At 36.2% G+C, this 19,001-nt stretch overlaps 1 protein-coding gene across 2 annotated transcripts in view; it reads left to right on the forward strand.

The window, feature by feature from the left end:
• Positions 1–19,001, forward strand: part of ADAM32 (ADAM metallopeptidase domain 32) — a 175,835-nt gene that overhangs the window by 146,296 nt on the left and 10,538 nt on the right. Inside the window, exon 17 of one of the 2 annotated variants that reach the window (XR_008660572.2) lies at positions 1,253–1,409. Coding sequence is in view for 1 of the 2 variants with exons in the window: in XM_063610967.1 (XP_063467037.1) it covers positions 1,252–1,409 (158 nt within the window). In the remaining variant the exon portion in view is untranslated. Of the gene's footprint in view, positions 1–1,251; positions 1,410–19,001 lie in introns of both variants that reach the window. The other variant, XM_063610967.1, reaches the window with a different exon arrangement.

Consider the following 19,001-nt stretch of genomic DNA (forward strand, 5'->3'; position numbering starts at 1 on the left):
TACATATGGCTTGCCAGTTATCCCAGTGCCATTTGTTGAATAGGGTGTCCTTTCCCCATTTTATGTTTTTGTTTGCTTTGTTGAAGATCAGTTGGCTGTACGTACTTGGCTTTATTTCTGGATTTCCTATTCCATTCCACTGGTCTCTGTGTCTATTTTTCTATCAGTACCATGCTGTTTTGGTGACTATAGCCTTATTGTCTATGGCCATACCAGCCTGAATGTGCCCGATCTTGTCTTGCTCTTTTTTCTAACATTAAAATATCATAATTCAAGCTGAATACCTTTTAAAATTTCTCTTTACTGATGTCATTGACTTTATCTTTTAGAATATTTTCAACCTCTCTTCCTCAGCTTTATGACCGATCCTGTGACCTCAGCTCTAAACAAACGACATTTGCTCTGTGTCTAGTACTGTTACTGTGTTTCTGTTATAGAAGAAATGAAATAGAAGACAAGATTTTACTCTGAAGAAGTTTATCATTTAAATCAGAAAAATCCATCAATTTCTGCTTAGGAGATGACAGAAGTGATGCTGGCATATTATTCCATTTGTGCCCCACAGCTTCCATTTCTGTCATTAATTCATTTATTGAGTTAGCAAATGTTTATTGAACTCTTAATATACACCAGGTCCAGGTGCTAGTCTACACACTGGGGATGTACAGTGAGCAAAATGAAGTTCTTCTCCTCATGGAGTTTAGAGACTATGTTTAGGTCTATGTATCCAGTGATAGCAAGGGACAGAATTAGGATTAGGAATCAATTCTTCTAATTTTTATGCCAGTGCCCTTTTAGTAGCATTGCAATGACCCCATTTATAAACATGATCCCCAAGGCCAAAAGCCAACAATCTACCAAAGAAAAATAGGATATACACAAATACACTGAATTCCTTTGATAATGCACCTTGTAAGATTGCATTTTTGGATAACCATGCAATTACACAATCCCACATTGTGTATCACTGAATTTTTTTATCCCTACTTAGAGGGTTATAGTGAGATTTTGCTGTAGCTGCTGTGAGACTTGAATACTTTTGAACTTTCCAAAACTTGGTTTCCATGCTTTTAGAGTGAAAGGTTGTAGAGATAGCCCCAAGGATTATGATTACAATTCTATAATGATTTTTTCCATGTTCCTTGAATAACAATACAAATTCAGAACATTTTAATGAATGTGTTGCAACTTGAAAGTAAAAGTAGATAGTTTAATTTTTTATTTTGATTTTTTTTTGTATTTCTGTTTTTAGGTTCAATCATGGAAAGAGCATCTGGGAAGACTGAAAACACCTGGCTTCTAGGTTTCCTCATTGCTCTTCCTATTCTCATTGTAACAACCGCAATAGTTTTGGCAAGGAAACAGCTGAAAAAGTGGTTCACCAAGGAAGAGGAATTCCCAAGTAGCGAGTAAATTGCATTTGTGTTCTGAAGTTAAACATTAGTACCATTAGAATCTAGTTATATGTAAGACAATATCACGAGCAGCAGCAATACTTTACATATCACTGGGATTTTGAGTATTACATCAATATGTCATTTAATTTTATGTGGTAGCCATGGATACCTGTTTTTAAGACACAAAGATTTGGAAGTGTAGTTTACATAGTTTGCCAAAGTCATTGAACTGTTAGTTGAGAGAGGAAGAAGTCAAATATGTAATATCTGTTCTTTTCTTATCAAAGGGGATGATCTGTATCATCTACAACATAAGTATTTATTAAAAATGCAGATTTCTGGGCCTTACTACAGACTAAATATTTTAATTCACATTGCTGGCTCATATAAGAAATAATTTTAAAAATATTCCTTTGGGTTAAATTTTCAGAAGGGAAATTTATAATTTAGATTATTACATTTTTATTTTTCAAGAAATAATTCAAACACTAAGACAGAGAACAACATGACAAACATCCTCTTGCCCACAGTGGGAAATAAACAGATGTTAATATTTTTCTTGTTTCTCTTATAAAATAAGCCACTGTATTTGCAGCTGCAATTCCTTCTGGTATGATCCCCTTCCCTCCCTGTAGAGGATGTCTACACTGAGTGTTTGTGTATCCTACATGTTTTTAATACATGTGGCATTATCCATATCCCATAACCTACCTAGTATTGTTTTATGTATAATTTTAAATAGCTATCCTTTCTCTGCAGATGCATTTCCTTTTCAATTTTGGTTTGTTTGTTTTGTCTTTTTTTTTTCTTTTTCATGAGCAGTCCGCTCAGAGGTGTTTTTATTTTATTAGTAATTTGAAATATATAACTTTTGGTTTCATTGAGGTCTCTATTTCTATTTTTTTTTATATCAAGTTTTGCTCTTTTTCCTCCTTTCTGGTCTTTTTACCTTTGCTCTGTTGTAACTCTAGATTTCTTGATTTTAAGGCTTTCTTTATTAATTTTCAACCTTTCTTATTTTCTAAAATAAGAAATACTTTAATAGCAAAAACCTTCTCCTTATATATATCATTTTCTTTACACTCTCCAGTTTTTAAATGATAGTCGACATTCAGTTAAAAATAATTTGAAAAATCTAGCAGGATTTCTGTTTAAGTGATGAATCAATTGTAGTCTTTAGTTTTCAATTATATGATTTATTTTCATTGTTTTAAAAATAATTTTCTAATTTTATTAGCTTATTTTGAGCAACTTGTCTATGTGATTCTCTTAAATGTTGGAACAAAAAATGAAGTAAATTTTTATAAATGTGTAAGCTTGATAGGTGTCCTCCAATGTTTTTAGGACAAACTTTTAAATTGTGTTGTTTCAAATCATTTTTATACATACTGGGTTTTTTTTTCCTGTCCATTTGATACTTTGTCTTCTGTTGAGAGGAAAAGTAAAATTTTCACTGGGTTGTAGCTTTCCCTCTGATTGTTGAAATTTTCGCTTTAGATATTCTGAGGCAGTGACTAAATGCATAATGTTTATTTTAGATCAAGACCATGGTGAAACCCCGTCTCTACTAAAAATACAAAAAATTAGCTGGGCGTGGTGGCGGGCGCCTGTAGTCCCAGCTACTCGGAGAGGCTGAGGCAGGAGAATGGCGTGAACCCGGGAGGCGGAGCTTGCAGTGAGCCGAGATTGCGCCACTGCACTCCAGCCTGGGCGACAGAGCGAGACTCCGTCTCAAAAAAAAAAAAAAAATTTTCTTAGTGTATTTTCCTTTCGTCATTACTAATCATATCTTAAATACAATTTTCACTGTTTTAGATTGCTATATCAACTTTCCCTTTAAAAATGACGTTTACCTGGTACATCTTTTTTCGTTTTTTTTCTCAATCTGTGTTTGCATTTAGCTGGTGTCTTATAAACAGCCTTTATATGAAATGCACTAATGGAGTTTGTTATGCTCATATGCCTAATCCATGATGACATATGTTTAGGCTGAAATTTGCCGTCCTATTTTTTTCCTATTTACCATGTTTTTTGGTATTTTTTTTCTTTTTCTATAATCTATTTTCTTGGTTTCATTTTTCTTTCTCTTTTTTTGAGACAAAGCTTCGCTCTTGTTGCCCAGGCTGGAGTGCAGAGGCGCGATCTCGGCTCACTGCAATCTTAGCTCCCCAGGTTCAAGTGATTCTCCTGCCCCAGCATCTCCAGAAGCTGGTATTACAGGCGTGCACCACCATGCCTGGCTAATTTTTTGTATTTTTAGTAGAGACGGGGTTTCTCCTTGTCGGCCAGGCTGGTCTCGAATGGTTTCATTTTTCTGTTCTCTTTTTTTTCTTTAACTCTTTGGATATTTTTGTATTCTGTTTTTGTTTTAGTGATTTTCTTTAAATTTTAGTATTTGTAGTTAATATGATATAATGTCTAAATTTAATCATTACATATAGTCTTCTTGGAAATAACCCAAGGACTTCAGTCATTTAACTCCTTCCATTTTCAATGTTTGTCATTTGACTTTCAAATTTCTCCCAAATAAGTCAGTGTTATTTTTGTTATTATTATCTTTATGTTTAGTCAGTGAATACTAGGATTTTCCAGTATATTTCCCAGTCTTACTCACCATTCCTTTTCTTTTCTTTTTTTTTTTTTTTTTTTGAGTCGGAGTCTGGCTCTGTCGCCCAGGCTGGAGTGCAGTGGCGCAATCTCGGCTCACTGCAAGCTCTGCCTCCCGGGTTCACGCCATTCTCCTGCCTCAGCCTCTCCGAGTAGCTGGGACTACAGGCGCCCACCACCACGCCTAGCTAATTTTTTTGTATTTTTAGTAGAGACGTGGTTTCACAGTGGTCTCGATCTCCTGACCTCGTGATCCGCCTGCCTCGGCCTCCCAAAGTGCTGGGATTACAAGCGTGAGCCACCGCCCCCGGCCTCACCATTCCTTTTCTAAAAATTGTTTTGTTTCGAAATAATTTAAGGACAAAAAGTTGCGAAAATTGCACAGGGCTCTCATGTACACTTTGCCCAGCTTTTTCCAATGATGACATCTTACACACTGCATTTCCACAGCCAGTATAATGGTATTGGTACAATACTTTTAATACAACTAAAGATCTTATTCAGATTTGCTAGTGTTTGTATGCATTCATTATGTGTGTGTATAGTATTACCACATTTTATCATGTGATTTGTTTACCAACACCACAATCATAATTCCTTTTGGAATCCTACTTTTTCATTCTAGGTTCAATTATCTTTTTTTCCCTTAGATTTATTGTGGTATGATTGACAAATAAAAATTGATGATTTGCCTGATATATGTATATGCTGTAAAATGATTATCACAATTACTGTAATTAACACATCCATCACCTCATATAATTACCTCTTTTTGTGTATGTAGTGACAACACTTAAGATCTACTCCCTTAGCAAATGTCAAGTTTTTTACATATAAGGTCATGTCATCTGAAAACAGGGACGACTTCTTCCCATTCAATTTGGATGTCCTTTTTTTCTTATTTCTTGCCTAATTCCTGTGGCTAGGCCTTCTAGTACTACGCTGAATAGAAATGGCGAGAGGGGCTTCTTGTTTTATTCTTGATCTTAGACCAAAACTTTTATTGATAGCTTTTCATTGTTAAGTTTAATGTAGCTGTGGGCTTGTAATACATGGCTTTTGTTATGTTGAGGTATATTTCTTCTATGACAAACTGTTGCGAGTTTTAATTAAATATGTTGAATTTTGTTTCCTGTATCTATTGAGTGTATTTTCAGCCATCCTTGCATCACAAATATAAATCCCACTTGATCATGGTATATGATCCTTATAATATTCTGTTAAAGTCAGTTCACTAGTATTTTGTTGAGGATTTTTACATCTATGTTAATCAAGGATATTGGCCTATTATTTTCTTTTCTTGTAATGTCCTTGTCTAACTTTGGTATCAGAGTAATGCTGGCCTTATAAAATGTATTTGAAATTGTTCCCTACTCTTCAGTTTTTTGGAGAAGTCTGAGAAGGATCAGTATTAATTCTATTATAAAAGTTTGGTAGAATTTACCAGTTAAACCATCTGGTTCTGTTTTTTTCTTTGTTGGGAGATTTTTTTTAATTGCACGTTTTATTTTTCATATATTTTTAAATTTTCCAAATAATAATTGTACATATCCATGGGGCACACAGGGATGTTTCAGTATATATAATGTATAGTGATCAGATCAAGGTAATTAGCAGGTATATCATCTCAAATATTTCTTTGTATTGGGAGGAGTCAGTGTCCTCCTTCTAGCTATTTGAAACTATATATTATTGTCAACTATAGTCATCCTACAGTGATATAAAGAATTAGAACTTTTTTCTCATATCTCGCTGTAACTTTGTAGACTTTAACAAATCTTTCCTTATTCCTCCCTTCCCCCTAACCTTCACAGCCTCTAGTATCTATTCTACATTTTACTTCTGAGATTAACTTTTTTTTAGCTTCCACATATAAATGAGAACATGCAGTGTTTAACTTTCTGTTCCTGGCTTATTTCACTTAACAACATACTTCAGTTCCATCTGTGTTGTGGTGAATGACAGGATTTTATTTTCATGGCTAAATGATATTTCATTGTGTATCTACACCACATTTTCTTTATCCATCTGTTGTTGGAAACAGGTTGATTCCGTATCTTGACTATTATAAATAGTGCTGCAGTAGACATGGTGGTGCAAATGTCTCTTCGATACAATGGTTTCCTTTCCTTTGGATAAATACCCAGTGGTGGGATTGCTGGTTCATATGGTAGTTGTATTTGTTGTTTTTTGAGGAGCTGCCCTGCTGTTCTCCATAGTGGCTATCCTAGTTTACATTCCCATCAGCAGTGTCCCTTTTCTCTGCATTCTTGCCAGCATTTGTTATTTTTTTTTTGTCTTTTTGATAAAAGCCATACTAACTGGGGTGAGAGATTACCTCATTATGGTTTTGATTTGCATTTCTATGATTATTAGTGATGTTGAACATTTTTTCTCATATTTGTTGGCCATTTGTGTGTCTTCTTTTGAGAAATGTCTGTTCAGTTTATCTACCCATTTTTAAATCTAATTGTTTGCTTTTTCCTGTTGAGCTATTTGAAATCATTGTATATTCTTGGTATTAATCCAGCAGTTTTCAAATATATTCTCATATTCTGTAGGTTGTCTTTTCACTATGCTGATTGTTTCTTTTGCTGTGCAGGCACTTTTTAATTTGATATAATCCCATTTGTTTATTTTTGTTTTTGTCACCTGTGCTTTTGAAGTCTTATTTATAAAATCTTTTCCCAGACCAATGTCCCGATCATTTCCCCTATGTTTTCTTCTATGAGTTTCATTATTTTGGATTTTATATGTAGGCCTTTGATCCATTATGAGTTGTTGTTGTTGTTGTTGTTGTTTTTGGTATAGATTGCGAGGTAGGGGTCCAGTTTCATTCCTATGCATGTGGATATCCAGTTTCCCCAGGGCTATTTAATGAAGAGACTGTCCTTTCTCCAATGAATATTCTTGGCACCTTGTCAAAATTCAATTGGCTGTAGATATGTGGATTAATTTCTGGGTACTGTCTTCTGTTCCATTAGTGTAAGTGTCTGTTTTCATGCCAGTATCGTGCTGTTTTGGTTTCTCAGCTTTGTAGTATATTTTGAGTCTGGTAGTGCAATTCTTCCAGCTTTACTCTTTTTTTCTCAGGATTGTTTGGCTATTCAGGGCCTTTTGTAGTTGGGAATTTTTGATTATTCATGCAATCTTCTACTTCTTATTTGATATGTTCAGATGTTCCCCTCCCTTCCTACCTCCCTCCTTCCCTCCATCCCTCCCTCCCTTCCCTTCTTTCTCTCTTCCCCTCTTTCTCCCTCTCTCTCTTTCACTCCCTCTCTCTCCTTCTCTCTTTCTTTCCTACCATCCTTTCTTTTTCTCTTGCTCTGTCGCCCAGGCTGGAGTGCAGTAGTGTGTTTTAGACTCACTGCAACCTCCCCCTCCCAGGTTCAAGTGATTCTCGGGCCTCAGCCTCCAGAGTAGCTGGGACAACAGGTACGCCCCACCATGCCTGGCTATTTTTTTAAAATTTTAATACAGATGGGATTTCACCATGTTGGCCAGGCTGGTCTCAAACTCCTGGCCTCAAGTGATCTGCCCATCTTGGCTTTGCAAAGTGCTGGGATTACAGGTGTGAGGCACCAGGCTTGGTGAGGTGTTCTGTTTACAATTCAGTCTTGATATGTTGTATCTTTCTTGGAATTTATCCATTTCTTCTATTTATTCAGTTTGCATATATTTGCTATAGGTTCCATTTTATTCTGGAGGAAGTACATTACAGTGAGGTTCTATGTGTAATAATCTGATGTTTATTACTGAATTTTTTTGTTTTATGTTCAATATTTAATTATAGGTTATATGGGTATGGAATTTTAGGTGAACAGTTATTTTCGTAAGCCTTTTAAGGATATGCCTTTAAATTTTAGCATGTACTGTTTATGGGATGTCTGCTATCAGTCTAATCAATTCATTTTTATCTTTATACCTAAACTTTATTTTTCTATAAGTTACGAAAGTTTTCAGCCCTTATCTCTGCAATAATTGACTTCCCCATTCTGCCTTTTTTTCTCCTTCTGAACTTCCTGTACTTCAGTGTCCCCATTCTAGCCTCCATGGTCGTGGTGGTGGATGTTCTCTATTTCCTCCTTTTTCTTCATCTTCTTTTCTTCCTTTTCATTGTTTTTCTTTTGTGATTGGAATAGGGCTTTTAAAAACTGGGATATAATTTACATATCATGAAATTCATTATTTTTTAGTGTGTGCAGTGTTACGAGTTTAGCAAATATATACACATACCACTAGCTCAGTAAAATATACAGCAGTTCTGTCATCTAAAAAATTTTGTCTCACCCCACTCCAGCTCTGGGCACTGGTGGATCTGTTTTCTGTGCCTACAGTTTTGCCCATCAGAACTTTGTATAAATGGATTAATACATTATGCAGTCTTTCCAGTCTGGTTTCTATACCATAGCTAATATATTTGAAATCCATCCATGTTATTATGTGTATCAATAGTTTGCTCTCTTTTAAATATATTGTTTTATTGATATATAGTTGATATACAATAATTTGCACATATTTTCAGTGTATAATTTGATGTTTTGATAATTTGAAAGGTAACACCCATTAAACCATCGACATAATGAAGATGTAAAGGTATCTGTAACCCTCAAGAAATTTCTTATTTCCCTTTGTAATTCCTTTCCTTGGCCTTTCCCTCCCATTTCCTGTCTCTCCTCAGCTTACCATTTTGTTTTTCTTTTTCAAATTTTAATTTAGGTTCAGGGGGTACATGTGCATGTTTGTTACAGGGTTAAATTGTGTATCACTGGGGTTTGGTATATAAATGATTTCATCCCGCAGGTAGTGAGCATAATACTTGTAACTTATCTGTGTAAGGTTTCAATTTCTTCATGGTTCAATCATGGTAGGTTGTGTGTTTCTAGGTATTTATCTGTTTCTTCTAAATTTTCTAGTTTGTGTGTATAGAGGTGTTTGTAATAGTTTCTGAAGATTTTTAAAAATTTCTGTGGGGTCAGAGGTAAAGTCACTTTGATCATTTCCTAGTGTGTTTATTTGGATCATCTCTTTTTAAATTAATCTAGCTAGTGGTCTATCAATCTTATTTGTTCCTTAAAAAAGTAACTTTCAGTTTTATTGATCTTTCCTCTGGATTATTGTGTCTCAATTTCATTCAGTTCAGTTTGGATTTTGCTATTTATTTTCTTCTAGCTTTGGGGTTGGTTTGCTCTTGTTTTTCTAGGTCTTCTAGGTGCGATGTTAGGTTGTTAACCTGAGATCTTTCTAACTTTTTGATGTATGCGTTTAGCACTATAAACTTTCCTCCTAATACTACTTTAGCTGTGTCCCAGAGTTTCTGTTATATGTTTGTTTATATTAGTTTCAAAGAATTTTTTTATTTCTGCCTTAATTTCATTATTTACCAAAAAGTCATTCAGGAGCAGGTTGTTTAATTTCTATGTGATTGTATGGTTTTGAAATTTCTTGGCATTGATTTCTGTTTTTATTGCTCCGTGGTCTGAGAGTGTCATTGGTATGATTTAGGTTTCTAAGAATTTTTTGAGAAGTGCTTTATGACTGAGCATGTGGTCTTTCTTTGAGTATGTGCTATGTGCCGATGTGAAGAATTTATATTGTAGTGTTGTTGGGTGGAGTATTTTGTAGATGTCTGTTAGGTCTACTTGGTCAAGTGCCGCGTTTCGGTCCCAAATACCTTTGTTAGTTTTCTGCCTCAATGATCTGCATAACACTTTCAGTGGGGTGTTGAAGTCTCCCACTGAAATAGTCTCCCACACTATTATTGTGTGGTTCTCAACATCTCTTCGTAGGTCTCTAGGAACTTGTTTTATGAATCCAGGTGTTACACTGTTGGGCCCATATATATATAGGATCATTAAGTCTTCTTGTTGAATTGAGCCCTTTATCATTATGTAATGCTCTTCTTTGTCCTTTTTATTGTTTTTCTTTTAAAGTTTGTTTTATCTTAAATAAGAAAGCAACTTCTACTCTTTTTTATACTTTGTTTGCTTGATGGATCTTTCTCCTTCCCTTTACTTTGAGCTTATGGGTGTCATTGCAGGTGAGATGGTCTTTTGAAGACAGCATGTAGTTGGATCTTGCTTCTTTAGACACGTTGCCACTCTGTGTCTTTAAGTGGGGCATTTATCCCATTTACATTCAATGTTAATATTGTTATGTGAAGATTTGATCCTGTCATCATGTTGTTAGCTGGTTGTTACGTAGATTTGATTATATATTTGCTTTATAGTGTCAGGGGGCTATGCATGTAAGTACAATTTTGTGGTGGCAGGTAGCTGGTTGTTATATAGATTTGATTATATATTTGCTTTATAATGTCAGGGCTATGCATGTAAGTATGATTTTGTGGTGGCAGGTAGCTGGTTGTTATATAGATTTGATTAGATATTTGCTTTATAGTATCAGGGGGCTATGCATGTATGATTTTGTGGTGGCAGGTAATGGTCTTCCCTTTCCATGTTTTGCTCTCCCTTAAGGACCTGTTATAAGGTAGGTATGGTGGTAACAAATTCCCTTAGCATTGGCTTGTTTGAAAAAGATTTTATTTTTCCTCTACTTGTGAAGCTTAGTTTGGCTGTATATAAAGTTTTTGGTTGAAATTTCTTTTCTTTAAGGATGCTGAATATAGGTCCCCAATCTCTTCTGACTTGTAAGGTTTCTGCAGAAAATTCTGCCGTTAGCCTGTTGGGGTTCCCTTTGTAGGTGACCTGCCCCTTCTCCCAAGCTGCCTTTGAGATTTATTCTTTCACATTGCCTTTGGAGAATCTGATGACTGTGTGTCTTGGGGATGGTCATCTTCTAGGTATCTCACAGAGGTTCCCTGAATATCTTGAATTTGCATGTCAGCATCTCTAGTGAGGTTGGGAAAATTTTCGTGGAAATATCCTCCAATATGTTTTCCAATTTGCTTGCTTTCTCTTCATCTCTTTCAGGAATGCCAACGAGTCCCAGGTTTGGTCTCTACATAATCACATATGGCTCTGATATTTTGTTCATTTAAAAAATTATTTTTTCTTTTTTCTAGTCTGCCTGTGTTGTTTCAAAGAAATGGTCTTCAAGCTCTGAGATTCTTTCCTCAGCATAGTCTATTCTGTTGTAATGCTTTCAATTGCTTTATGAAATTCCTGTAGTGAATTTTTCATTTCCAGAAGTTCAGTTTATTTTTCTCTTAAAATGGCTATGTCATCTTTTAACTCTTGGACCATGTTGCTGTGTTCCTTAGCTTGAGTTTTGACCTTCTGTATGTCGATGATCTTCCTTGCCATCCAGATTTAGCATTATATGTCTGTCATTATAGCCATTTCAGTCTAGTTAAGAATGATAGCTGGAGAGCTACTGTGGTTGTTTGGTGGTAAGAAGACAGTGTGTCTTTTTGAGTTGTCGGAGTTCTTGCATTGGTTCTTTCTCATTTGTGTGGGCTGATGTTCCCTTAATCTTTGAAATTGTTGTCTTTTGTATGGAGCTTTCTGCTTCTACATTCTCTGATGCCTTAAGGGTTTCACTGTGGTATAAGTTAGGTTCAGGCAATTGGCTTCATTTCTGGATACTTTCAGGGGGCCAAGTCTCAAATTAGTATTCCTGGGGCATGTGCTCTATCCCTGGGGGGTTGGGACCTGGCCTGTGTCTTTGTTCTCTGTCCCCTTAAGGTTAAACCCCTGCTGCACTGGAGAGGCCAACGTGTTCGCAGTCTGCTGGCAACAACCCTCCAATGGGGGCTGCCAGCAAAAGCACTGGGGTGGGCCAGTGGTGGGTCCGTGTATATGTGCATGCAGGCAGGGTAGGTCGGGGTTCTCCCATTTGTGCATGTTGGCAGGGTGGTGAGGGTTCTATGCACCCATGCACACTGGTAAGGGGGTGGAGAGAGGCTGTGCTGGTGGGGAAAGGCTGCAGTCTGGTATCCCAGACTACTACTAATCTGCTTCTGTCACTAAAATTTTCGGTTCCTTTTCTAGAATTTTATATAAATGAAATCATATCATATGATTGTATATACTTTGTCTGGATTATTTACATCACCATAATTATTTTGATATTTATCCATGCTTTTGTGTGTGTCAATAGTTTGTTACTCAGCTGTATGAATATACCTTAATTTTTTTAAATCTGTTTATCTGTTGATGAATATTTGGGTTATTTCCAGTTTATAGGTGTTATAAATGAAGCTGTTGTGAACCGCTGGAAACAAATGCTCGGTGCCACAAAGAAGAACCAGCACTGAGACAAAGGATCTCTCAGCAAGGCAAATTTACTTCTGCAGAAGGGTGCTTCTCATAGGTCTGCTTGCCATGAGAGCACCCCGAACAAAGGAAAGCAGGGGTTTTTATTTCTAACGCAGCTTGTCCCTGCTACTCTGTCCTGCCTCCATTGGCTGGAGTTGGACCGCACAATCTAAGCTGAATCCAGTTGGCTAACTTGAAAAGTGCAGGAATGCGGTTACAGTGGTGGGATGGTGGGAAGATCAGTTTTGGCAAGAGTAGCCATTGCGATGGGAGAGGTAATTTACAGAGTGGGTAGCAGATGTGGAATGTGGGCTCTATAGTTAAGGACTGGCAGGAGGGTTGTTTACCAGGGCAGGGGGACACAGTGAGTAAAGTCTGGCCTTGAAAGCAGGGAACAAAGGACAAGCAAACTTAAGTCAACTAAACCTTCGAAGATGAATTTCTTACTGTATTTAACATGAATATTCAGGTACAAGTCTGTATGTGAATATCTGCTTTCCTTCTCTTGGTTAATACTCAGGAATAGAATAATTGGGTAATAAAGTAAGTGTATGTTTAAATTCTAAAGAAAGAGCTATGTTTTCCAAAGTGGTTTTGTCATCTTATATTCCAGCCACTAGTGTATAAGAGTTGTAGTTTCTCCACATTCTTGTCAATATGTGGTCTCATTTTTTTTTAACTTTACCAATTCTGATATTGTGTAGTGGTATCTCATTATAATTTTAATTTGAATTTCTCTAATGGTTAATCATGTTGACAATTGTTTTATATGGTTATTTGCCATCTGTATACTTTCTTTGGAGAAATGTCTATTCAAATTATGGGGTTATTTTCCTTTTTATCATATTTTTCAAATCTTTTGATGATTTTTGAAATGGGTTTGTTGTATTTTGAGTGTTCTGAATATGTAAGTCCATCATTATATATGTAATTTGCAAACATGTTGTCTCAGTCTAAGGCTTGTCTTTTAATACTTTTAGCAATCTTTTAAACAGCAAATGTTTTAAATGTTTAATAAAACCAGTGTATCAATTTCTTTTTTTATAGATCATAATTTTGGTGCTGTAGCTAAGAAATAATTGCCTAACCCAAGTTCACAGATTTTCTCCTATGATTCCTTCCAAAAGTTTCATAGTTTTAGGTTCTGCCTTTAGATCTATATCTAATTTGAATTAATTTTTATATATGTTAAGAAGTATGGAAATAGTATATTTTGCATAAAAATTTTTAATTATTCTTACACCATTGATTTTAAACTTTGTTAAGTAGAATCAGAATAGTCACCCATAAAAAGACAGTACCATTCTGAGTAACTCTATCCATCTTACTCTGAATTACTATATATTCAACTCAGGTAGTGGGAACTCAAACTATTCCTGTCCTTCTGTGAGCACAAGAAATTATTCCCTTTGTTCATTTTGGATAAATAGTTTTACTCTGGCTCAGGCAGTTCCCTCACTGGCAAGCATTCATCAATACTCTGCAGAAGATGCAAGGGGGAGGGGGGGCCCTCTGCCAATCTCAGGATTTCTTCTAAGCATTTTCTTTTTTTCTGTGGTGTTCTGCCCTGAGAACCCTAGCTGCCTTGCCCTTCCTAGGCCCCCAATTCTATCACCTCAACTCAGAGATACTACTGGGATTTGCCTCAGTTTCCCTCACTGCACTACAGCCTGAAAACTCTCCCTAGGCAGTAAGAAGAGTCAATCATAGAGCTCACCTTGTTTCCTTCTCTCAAAGTTCACTGCACTGTGCTGTGTAGTAGCCAATGTGTGAAATCAATTGTTTCATACATTTTTTTCTGTATTTTTAGACATTCTGGCAGGAGGGTAAATTTAGTCTTACTCCATCTTGGCCAGAATTAGAAGTATGCTTTTAGTATTTGCAACTTTCACATATTTTTAATCTCTGCATCTCACATTCTGATTAATTTTCTTAGTTCACTCTTTCATTTCTCTAATTTTTCTTTCCTCTCTGTCCTGGTTTAGACTTATGGATTCTATTCCTGAAAAGATCTTTATGAGGAGTCTAAATATTCTCAGATTAAAGCGTTTTTTAAGCAAATCATTTGTAGCTCTTGCTGCATGAATTCATGCTTTAGTGTAGTGTTGACATTAACTCTTAGTGGTTTATAACGATAGACTCTTTTATCTTCAGTGTCTTTGATGTTTCCCATGAGAATTCTGTGTGTGCTGTGTTACGGAGACATATATGTAGGTTGTTGTATTAGTCCGTTTTCATACTGCTATACAGAACTGCCCAAGACTGGGTAATTCATAAAGGAAAGAGGTTTAATTGACTCACAGTTTAGCATGGCTGCGAAGGCCTCAGGAAACCTAAATCATGGCAGAAGGCGAAGGGGAAGCAAGGCACCTTCTTCACAAGGCGGCAGGAGGGAGAAGTGCCGAGCAGAGGGGGAAGAACCTCTTATAAAACCATCAGATCTCATGAGAACTCACTCACTATCACGAGAAACGCATGGGGGAAACCACTACCATGATTCAATTACTTCCACCTGGTCTCTCTCTTGACTCGTGGGGATTATGGGGATTATAATTTAAGATGAGATTTGGGTGGGGACATGAAGCCTAACCATACCAGTTGTTTAATTTTTCCTTTCTTAAAGAAAAAATATTTTTTAAAATTTACCATGCATGGTGTTCAAGAATTTGTGGGAATGTGAACTGGGGTCCTGAAACTGCACTTTTTGGACACTTGGGAGTCCTACTTCTCTTCTTGATGCATTTTTCTCTCTATTTATGCATATTTCCCTCTTGCATTCCAAAAACCACTGGTCAGAAATTTTATTATTCCTGTTTCATGGGTGAGATGGCCCCTTCTGGCTCCTGGTTTAGTTAAAGAGTTCACTTACAGCATCTCTGCATCCGAAGGCCTGGGGCTTCAGCTCCTTCTAAGTCAGTGCTATTAAAACTCTGGCCTCAGAGGTAGTCTTTTCTTTAAAAATGAATAAAAAACCAAAAGTTGGATTATGAAGGTCAGAATCAGACATTCAGTCAAATCTATATTCTTCAAATCTATATATTTAGAAGGGATCAGAAAAAGCAAATTTAGGCTGGGCGCGGTGGCTCACGCTTGTAATCCCAGCACTTTGGGAGGCCGAGGCGGGTGGATCACGAGGTCAGGAGATCGAGACCATGGTGAAACCCCGTCTCTACTAAAAATACAAAAAATTAGCCGGGCGTGGCGGCGGGCGCCTGTAGTCCCAGCTACTCGGAGAGGCTGAGGCAGGAGAATGGCGTGAACCCGGGAGGCGGAGCTTGCAGTGAGCCGAGATTGTGCCACTGCACTCCAGCCTGGGCGACAGAGCGAGACTCCGTCTCAAAAAAAAAAAAAAAAAAAAAAAAAAAGCAAATTTAGGTGTTTTTGATACTCTCCTCATTGCAGGATTTGAAATGTGCCCTTCTTATGGATGAGGTATATGGGTAAATAAAAATGTTATTTATTTGCATCTGTGTTCATTGACCTTTGGACAATATTTTATTTATTAATAATTAGTCTTATAAGGAGATAATACTGATTATAAAATGGACTGATTTTCATTAATGAAGTTAGCAAGTTTTCTTCGTACTAACATGAGACATTTTCAATTTTTTAAAAAAATCTAAATCGGAAGGTAGCACTCAGACATATGCCAGCCAGTAAGTAGGTTAGAAGGTGTTTTTAAGATACATATTGAAAATTAATAATTAATTGATAATTCACAATTTATTTCTAAATATTTTTTTGAATTGATATTCAATTGGTAAAGCAATGCACTGAAATCCAGACTGCTAATATAGAGTCTAATTTAGTTTCTAATAAATTAGTCTTCTTCATTTGATAAATGTTTACTGGAAGTCTCTTCTGAGGAAACAAAGAATAAAATAGCTGATTCTAAAATAAGATAGGACATGTATAATTAGTAAAGAAAAAGAATATATAGTGCTTAGAAGTTACCCAGCTTGTGTTATAGAGCCATGTGCTGCATAATAATGTTTTGGTAAATGAAAAACCACATGTATAATGGTGGTTCCATAAGATTATAATGAAGGTGAAAAATTCCTGTAGCCTAGTGATGTTGTAATCAACACAACATCAGAGAGCAATGTGTTACTTACTTGTTTGTGGTGATGGTGGTGTAAGCAAACCTACCGCGCAAAGCAAAATATGCAGAATTCTCATGAGACAATCAATGCTACTTAACCTTACAAAAAAAAAAAAAAAAGCTACTAAAGGTGGTAATGCCAACAGCCAAAGCAATCTAAAGAAATACAGGTAATTGAAAAACCTCAAAAAAATGCTTAGGATCTGCATAGAGGTTAAAAAACAAATAGAATCCATTAAACAACAAATAAAGGAGCTGAAAAAAGATTTTCTTATTTTTAAGTTGTTTAGGGAAATCACTCAGAATACAACATAAACAGAATAATAACATATAAAAGACCAGTTAAGAAACAAAAGAATTCAGAGACAGAAAATTTAGAGTGGGGAAGAGTCAATATTTGAAGAAATAAGGTCTTGGACTTTTACAAAATTGAAGATGGGTAGTTAAGTGTCTTGACACTGAAAGAGAATACGGAGTCCAGTTCACAGACTGTTAGAAAATAGCGAGAACTGAAGTTATGGTTAAAAAATATGAATAGGGGCTGTGTGTGTTGCGTCATGCCTGTAATCCCAGCACTTTGGGAGGCTGAGGTGTGAGGAGCACCTGAAAAATTAAAAATTAAAAAATTAGCCAGGCATGGTGGCATGAGTCTGTGGTCCCAGCTACTTGGGAGGCTGAGGTGGGAGGATTCCTTTAGCTTAGGAGTTCAAGACTGCAGTGAGCCATGATCGCCAATGAGCTCCAGAAAAAAAAAAAAAAGAAAGAAAGAAAGAAAAAGAAATAAAAGAAACATAAGTAGGATGAATAGGGACAAAATGCAATTTATTGATGTTTAAAAGAACAGAACAATTAGGTCAATGTAATTAGCTCTCCCCAACCCATAATTATTATAGAAATATATACATCTAGATTCATGACTTCTGTCACAATCTATAAAATTCCATCCATTTGTTTGTTTACCCAAGCAGTACACTAATTCAGTCATGAGTCGCTTAACACAAGGATACGTTCTGAGAAACGCACTGTTAGGTGATTGTGTTATTGTGCGAACATCACAGAGTGTACTTAAAAAAACCTAGATCGTATAGCCTATTATATACCTAGGTTATATCCTATAACCTTATATATATAAGCCTGTACAGCATGTTATGGTATGGAATACTGTAAGCAACTGTAACTGATTAAATATTTATGTATTGAAACATAGAAAAGGTACTGTAAAAATATGATATAAAAGATAAAAAATGATATGTCTGCGTAGGGCACTTACAATGAATGGAACTTGCAGGACTGGAAGCTGCTCCGGGTGAGTCAGTGAGTGAGTGGTGAGTGAATGTGCAGGCCTAGGGCGTTACTGGGTCCTACTATACACTGTATAAACACTGTGCACTTAGGCTACACTAAATTTACTTAAAAATTTATTTCTTCAATAATAAATTAACCTTATGTTTTACTATAACTTTTCAAATTGATACACTTTTTAATTTTATAAAACTTTTTGTCTCTTGTAATAACACTTAGCTCAAAAACAAACACATTGTACAAATTTTTCTTTATATTTTTATCGGCTTTTTTGTCTTAATTTTTTTTTCTTTTTAAACTTTTTTGTTAAAAACTAAGACACAAACAAACACATTAGCCTTGGCCTATGCAGGGTCAAGACAGCCAATATCACTGCCTTCCATCTCCACATCTTTTCCTGCTGGGAGGTCTTCAGAAGCAATGACATACCTGGAGCTGTCATCGGCCAGGATAACAATGCCACCTTCTGGATATATCTTGAAGGACTTGCTTGAGGTTGTTTCACAGTTAACTTTTTTTTTCTTTAAATAAGCAAAAGGAGTACACTCTAAAATAATGATAAAAAGGACAGTATAGGCCTGGCGTGGTGGCTCACTCCTGTAATCCCAGCACTTTGGGAGGCTGAGGCAGGCGGATCACCTGAGGTCAGGAGTTCGAAACTAGCCTAGCCAACATGGTGAAACTCCGTCTCTACTAAAAATACAAAAATAAATAAATAAATAAAATTAGCCAGGCAGGGTGGCACGTGCCTGTAATCCCAGCTATTCAGGAGGCTGAGGCAGGAGAATCGCTTGAGCCCAGGATGCAGAGGTTGCAGTGAGACGAGATCTCGACATTGCACTCCAGCTTGGGAGAGAGAGCGAGACTCCACCTCAAAAAACAAACAAACAAACAAACAAAAGGATAGGATAGTAAACACATAAACCAAAACCAGTTATTATTATTATTATCATGTATTTTGTACTGTACATAATTGTATGTGATGTACTTTCATATGACTGGCAGCACTGTAGGTTTAGATACTTTTGAAGTCATTCAGCCTCAGCTCCTGTTGACCCTGTGAGCTCTCAGTTTTATCGTTTTTATTGGCAACAGGAGAAGTCTTTCCTTGCTGTGAGCCTCAGTTGTGTATCAAATGTTTGTGTGTGTGATTTTTTTTTTCAGCACTCCTCTATGTGAGGAATGGAAAGGGAAAATTGTTTTGCCAGCTCACTCTGCTAGATTGCCTGGGAGGCAGTATAGGTTTTAATTTACAAAATATTGTCTTTTTTTAAACAATGAATAAAAAACCAAAAGTTGGGGTATGAAGGTGAGAATCATTCAAAGTCAAACCTATGTTCTATGTTTAGAAATAGCTAATCTGTGTTTTTTTCT

This window comes from Symphalangus syndactylus, chromosome 10 (assembly GCF_028878055.3).
Source record: "Symphalangus syndactylus isolate Jambi chromosome 10, NHGRI_mSymSyn1-v2.1_pri, whole genome shotgun sequence".
Taxonomy (NCBI): domain Eukaryota; kingdom Metazoa; phylum Chordata; class Mammalia; order Primates; family Hylobatidae; genus Symphalangus; species Symphalangus syndactylus.